Genomic DNA, 6,374 nt, shown 5'->3' on the forward strand with positions numbered 1-6,374 from the left:
CTGTGGGGGAGTTTGCTCTTTGATCCTGGAGCAGTGCTGCCTAAAAGCAGAAACGTAGGGGCTCCCCAAGGGTCTTCTGGTTGCCAACCAAATGATGAGGCAGAAGCCACGGTTCTCAGAATGAGTCATTTCACAGTGCCATTTGCAGCCATTGTGTGCAAAGAACCCCAGGACCAGTGCATATCCCACAAAGCCCTGTATGACGCTGCATTCTCCCCCGGCAGCTGAGGGCTCCCCACCTGTACCTTCCAGAAGGGCTCTCCTTTATTCCTGTGGACACAGCTGCATTTGGTTGGTCTCCTTTTATCCTGGCAGTACTGTGAAAGCATCTCCTTTGTTTCATCTCCGTACACAAAGGAGGAAAGCATTGCAGCAGGCCCCATGCAAGCTTCTCTGTGCCCTGCAGGCCAGCCGCCCCGGCCTGGGAGTTTGGGCGAGTCTGGCTCTCTCCTGTGGTTGTGCTTAGTGCCTGGCCCTCTTTGCAAAGGGGCCAGCTCATTCCGCCGATCACTTCCCCTTCCTGCTTCTCTGCCTGCAGGAAGTCTGCACTTTGCTGTTGGCAGCTCATCTGCTGGGCGACCAGATCAGCCTCCTGAACTGGCTGGGCTTCGCCCTCTGCCTCTCGGGAATATCCCTGCATGTCGCCCTCAAAGCCCTGCACTCCAGAGGTAACCTGAGCCCCTTTCCTACGCCTGCATTCAGGACATTCTCCCCATGACTCAGCCCCTCTGATTTCCTCTCAACCCAGCCCTTCCGGGAAGAGGCAAGTGGCCCTCAGATTCCCCAAGTAGTTCCAGTCTACACCATTCAGTTGCCTCTGCAGGGGCTGCTGCTCTCCTCAGCATGCTGGAGTCATCTCTAAGGAACTGGGGAGGGGCCCCGGGTGACAGCACACACATCAGGGCACAAGACACTGATCAGGTCTGTAACTGGTGTCTCTTCATCCCCAGGTGCTGGCGACCCTAAACCCTCAAAGGGGCTGGGCTCCAACCCCGACCTGGAGCTGCTGCTCCGGAGCAGCCAGCCAGAGGAAGGGGATAATGAGGCGGCGGAGGAGGAGGACTTTGTGGCCCAGGGATAGCAGCGACCAGCCCGGGAGCAGCTTTGAAGCAGGCCGCTCCCAGTCTTCATGCTGACGGAGCTCAGGGACCAGGTGGTTTCTCACAGCAGCTGGGAGCAGCGGGCCAGCAGTGTCCACGCTGGGCCTCGGGTAGCACGGGACCCATGGTGGGTCCGCGTCGGGAGAGTTGGCCAGAGGGGTGAGCACCAGGCCAGAACAGGCCCCACGCTGTGCTGGAGTTGCAGCGGAGGAACGGAGGGCTCGTCTCAACTGCCTGCCAGGCTCTGGCTGCCAAGATCATGATTTCAGAGGCATCACAGGTGTCTAAGGGGCCCGGGCCTGGACTGCAGAGCAGTTGGGAAGGGGAGATGGAGAGCTGGGGGCTTACCACCTGGACAGCTCTCTGCTCAGAGAGCAGATCTATTTATAGTTTGGAAATAAAGGGTTTACAGTCCACTAGTCACTTCATGTTGCCTGGAGGTGTGGGGGCAGGGAGGGCAGTCGGCCTGGCCTCTCCTTCCTCTGCCTGGGGCCTCGCAGGTGACTGGCCAGACTCCAGCCTTCCCGTCACGTGTACCCCTGCTTGAGCCCAGGACCCTCTCGGGGGGCCCAAGCGCACCTGCAGGCAGGAAGGTGAATATGCGCTGAGCACCATATTCTGGGGACCTTAAAGCTTTCACAGCCTGACTGTCGCTTATCACCCATGACCTGAACCAAATTCCTTCACCTCTCTGTGAAATGGGGGTAATAATTGTCTCAGAGTTGTTCTGAAGATTGGAAACAGTTTAAATATTATATTAGTGTTTATTTTGAAAATCCTTTAAACAACCATGGATCCAAGACCCTAAATGAGTGGCCGACCTACGGTTCACAGCACCAGTGTTTGTCCGTGAAAACGTGTGGACGGGGAGATGGGCCTCCAGGCCTTCCCATCACCCGCCCTGGACGAGTCACACAGACTGCTGTCTTTATCAAGTGGGAGGGAAGCGACAAGCACCCGGCTCTGATGGGCTCTGGTTCTGAGGCCTGGCCTGCTCCTGGGAGCCTGCTCCCCTGGATTGGGGAGGACTGCTGGCCCCAGGGTCACATCCTCCCAAGCACAAGTGCTTGTGGGCCTTCACAGCAGGTGGCGCCATCGCACCACAAGGTGACGACGGCACTGGGAGAACTACCACCCCCACCCAAGCCCCGGCAGGAGGGTATGGGGGTCTGGGCGGGGCGGCCTGTCGGGAACTGTCCTGATAGATTGGAGCCATGAAAGCCCCTTTTAAGCCTAGGAGAACGTTAGTGTTTGAGGAATGGGACCGGCACACTTTGGAAAGGGCTAGATAGTAAATATTTCCCATTTGGGGACCATCTGGTCTCTGTTGCAGCCTCTCAAGTCTGCCAATGTAGCAGAACAGCCGCCATGGACAGATCCAGAAACAAACGGGCAGGCTGTGTTCCAGTGGAACCTTATTTACAGGAATGGGACTCGGCGTGTTGGCTGCAGTTTGCCAACTCCTGCTTAATAATTTTCACTCCAAGATGATTTGAAGTGCCTTATAGAAAACATGGATAAAATAAGACGGGCAAAGACCTTGATAGATATAGTTAATATAAAGTTGGGATTTGATCTCTGTGGTGGACAAAGTATATTATATAAATTGAGTGAAATGAAGAAACCTTAAGAATTGTTGAGTCCCACCCACTCCCAGTCCACGGAGGCAGGGGGTAGGTGCCGTGACTAGTCTGAGGTCCTCAGAGCCTCCCGGCTCGAGTTGAGCTTCACTGCAGACTTCTCCCGTTCATGGAGGTGTGACACGAAGGTGCCTTATCTGGTTCCTGCACCTCTGCTCCCCTGGATTGTGCAAGCTCAGGCCAGGATTAAAGGAAGTTCATGTTCCACGAGAGATGATGTGGGGCGAGCTAGCAAAACGGAGGGGCCAGGACCCCTCCCTGCTGCCTCTGCTTGGGAGGCTGGTTGGGATGCAGGATGCTTGGGCTGCAGAGAGCCTGTCAGAATCCCCTGGCTTAGGTGGGTGAGAGCTTCCTGCCTGCCCCTCCCCACACTGTCCCCCACTTCCCCCACAGGGAGCAAAAGCTGCTGTCTGGTGCAGTAATTACAGGGTGCAGAGCAGGGGCCGGTGCTGTGCCGCCTGCATGTTAGGTTCAGTGACAGCCCCTCACTTAGCAGCAATTACCAGCTGATCCTAGAGGAGGACTCCCTCCTCATGCCCCTCCCCCCTTCCTGCCAGCCCTATTGCCTGGCCTTCCAGGCCAGACCCTATTCGCCTTCAGCTTGGAGCCCTAGAAGCACCCATGCTGTCTGCAGCCATTGCATCTCAGGGTTGCATTGTTGCCATGGTAACTCGGTGCTTGCACAGGTTTCGGGAAGCTCAGGCTGTGACTTGTCTCCAAGGCTGTGCTGTCTGTCCCCAGGAAGCCTACAGCTCCAGGGCTTCTGCAGAGGAGGGAGGAGAGAATGTGAGCTGACCTGCAGGTTCGAGTTTTAAGTGCTTACATGCCCACCGTCTCTCCCGGGAACCTACCACGGAAGGAAGGTTATTGCCCCCAATATATGAGGATGTCTGTAGTTGAGGTCGTGGTGGGGATGAGCACGAGCTGGAGCTCGCCCGTGGGAGAAACCTGCGATGGCAGGCAGGGCCTGGCGTGCCTTCATCTTCATTCTGGTACCCTCCTCTGCTGAGGGCTCAGGGCATCACCTCCATCTGTTTCTGCTCCATTCTTCTGAGCGGAAAAAAAAAAAAGGAAACTCCCAGTGGCTTGAGAGTAGAGTTACACAGAACCAAGAGAACAGTCTGTGACGCTTGCCACAGCTTGCTGCCTCCTGGACTACTGATGGGCTGGGTTGGGTCCCCAGTGTGCAGAGAACTGAGGGTGGGGATGCAGATCATCCATCTGGGTTGACGGCATCCCGGGAGTGCTGATCCCATGCCAGATATTGAGCTGAATTTGGGATAGACAGTCCCTGGAGAGATAGCAAATGGGGCCATCCTTCCTCTCAGCCCAGGGAGGTGTTGAGGCAGGGGACCAGGGAAACGGGGAGAACAGAATGGACCCGTCACTGGGCACCTTCGAGACCTCTTGTGTTGACTATTTAATCCCTAAATCCCAGTGCAGTAGGCATTGACTGTACCCATTTCACAGCTGTGGAAACTAAGCTCACAGAGGTTAAGCATGATGGTGGCTGAGAACGCACGTCAGAGACTCCACCAGACCTGGATTCACACTTCTGCCCTGTGACAGCGGTGTGTCTTGGGCATGCTGCTGATCTCCTCTGAGCCTGTTTCCTTGTCTATGTAGCAGGAACCCTAATACCTCCTAGTGAAGCTGTTGTGATGATGAAATGTCTTAAACAGCAGCACAGTGCTGGGCACATAGGAATAGCCACTTAGTAAAGGTCAGCAACGAGGAGGTGACATAACTTGCCCATGTGACAGAGCAAGTGAGAGGAGGAGCAAGCACGGAGTGCTGCCTGCTCCAGTGCCTGGCCCAGCGGAGGCCTGAATAGACACTTTTTCTGTGAAGGAATTTCCAACGGTGGGAATTGGGATTTTTCGGGTCCCGGGGACCATCGTAACTTCTAAATGATTTGTCCTGCAAGGACAGGACAAGCTGTTCCCCATCTCCACCACCCATTTCCGCCAGCCCCTGGCCCCCCAGCCGTCCTGAGCCCTCACTCTGACATGAGTCAGGCCCCTTGGCCCCTGCTTGGTAGTACCAGTTAGCTTGACTCCTGGTCCCATGGTTATCTGCAGTTTCGTTGGCAACTAGTGCCTTTCCCAGGAACAAACCCACAGCCTTGGATCTGCTGGCATCCTGCTGGGGGGGCTGTGCCTTTCTCTGGGATGTCTGGTGAGAACTCTCCTGCTGGGACGACAGAGGGACCGAAGAGAGAACCAGGGGAAAGTGCATTGCAATGCATTTAATAAATTCTAGAGCAGCAGTCGCCAACCTTTCAGACCTCACGGACCACCAGTGAGGTGGCGACTACTGTTCTAGAGCATCGACAATACGCCCTGCCCAGTGAGAGCTACTGGAGACGTAGGAGTCATTACGACGCGGCTGTCCGCAGGCAGCTTCTGCGGGACCTTTTAACCCAGTGGGTTTCCTGGAAGCGGACACAGGAGATTAGGGTGCAAGATGTCATTTAGGAAATGGCCTTGGGAAAAACATGTGGAAGGGAGTAGAAGGATGCAGGTTTTGGGAGCGGGAGAAGCTGAGTCCCCACAAAGGTCTCAGGACCCCACAAGGAGCCCTGGAGTTGAGCCAACCCTTCAGACTTGTCCCAAGGTGGGCTGCGGCCTGTGTATTTCCACTCTGATCTGCCATTGGAAGTGGACCTACCCCCAGCAGGAGCTGTGACTTTGGCTGAGGCTGTTTTCTGCCAATGAGAATTTCGCTGAGGACCGACTCCCAGTCCCACTGCAGCGGAACCACTCATTCCCAAAGGGGATCGGAACAGCTCATCACAGCCTCCCCCACACCCAGGGCCATGGCTGGCTTCACGGATGACCAGAGGTCCCCGAAGCAGGGTAGAAACCACATTTGACATGAACGTGCATGTGTGCATTTGCAGGGGAAGAGTGCCTTTGACCTCCTAAAAGATGAAGAACCACTGGTCTAGGGAAAGTCAGGCTTATCCACAGCTTAAAAACCACATGATCAAGGATGAACACTATAGGTGCTCAGTATAGACGATGGATGGATGATGAGTGGATGGATGGATAGACGTCATAGAATTATTGGGAGACAGACTGCAGAGCTTGTGCGGAGAAACCAATTCTGTCTGGGGCAGGAGAGCAAAGATTTTCAGGAGGAGCTGACCATTTTGAACTGAGTCTTGAAGACTGAATGAGCGTTGCCGAGCAGGCATAAGGGTAAAGCATACCAGGTAGGGGGGGAGGGGCGGGCAAGGGCAGGGGGTGATGAGGAGGGGAAGGATGGTGTGTTGGGTGCTGTACTAGGAGTTAGTCCATCTGTGTAAGAGGAGGGAGTAAAACCCCCAGGTCCCCCAGGAGGTACCCTGATAGGAATTGTTCTCCCAAGTTGCTCTCAAGCAAGCAGGTACCTCCTCCACCCCACCCCCAACACTCAGCGGTGGCCAGTGCCTCTGGGTGGGGGAGGGGAGGTCTTAAAGGTAATAGCGCACCAGTGACAGCATCAGCTCACTCCTGCAGCCCACCCCTGGGAACTCCATGGTACTGGCTGGCCCACTTTCCAGGTGACAAACAGGAGCCGCTAAACAACTTCCCAAGGTCACTCACCTCACTAGCTCCTAAGAGCAGCGGGAGCCCTCCCCGGGGCTCAC

General features: G+C 55.6%; 1 protein-coding gene across 8 annotated transcripts in view; it reads left to right on the forward strand.

Annotated features, from left to right (window-relative positions):
• The window catches only part of SLC35C2 (solute carrier family 35 (GDP-fucose transporter), member C2), a 12,547-nt gene extending 11,031 nt beyond the window's left edge, over positions 1-1,516 (forward strand). For 5 of the 8 annotated variants that reach the window (XM_015570367.1, XM_015570366.1, XM_015570368.1 and 2 more), the window contains 2 exons: positions 539-668; positions 951-1,516. In XM_015570367.1, coding sequence (XP_015425853.1) covers positions 539-668; positions 951-1,081 — 261 coding nt within the window. In that variant the 3' untranslated portion in view covers positions 1,082-1,516. The remainder of the gene's footprint in view (positions 1-538; positions 669-950) is intronic. The other 3 variants (XR_001515532.1, XM_015570369.1, XM_015570371.1) reach the window with 3 other exon arrangements.
• Positions 1,517-6,374: the final 4,858 nt, after the last annotated feature.

The sequence above is a fragment of the Myotis davidii genome, unplaced genomic scaffold (assembly GCF_000327345.1).
Source record: "Myotis davidii unplaced genomic scaffold, ASM32734v1 scaffold827, whole genome shotgun sequence".
In the NCBI taxonomy this organism is placed as follows: domain Eukaryota; kingdom Metazoa; phylum Chordata; class Mammalia; order Chiroptera; family Vespertilionidae; genus Myotis; species Myotis davidii.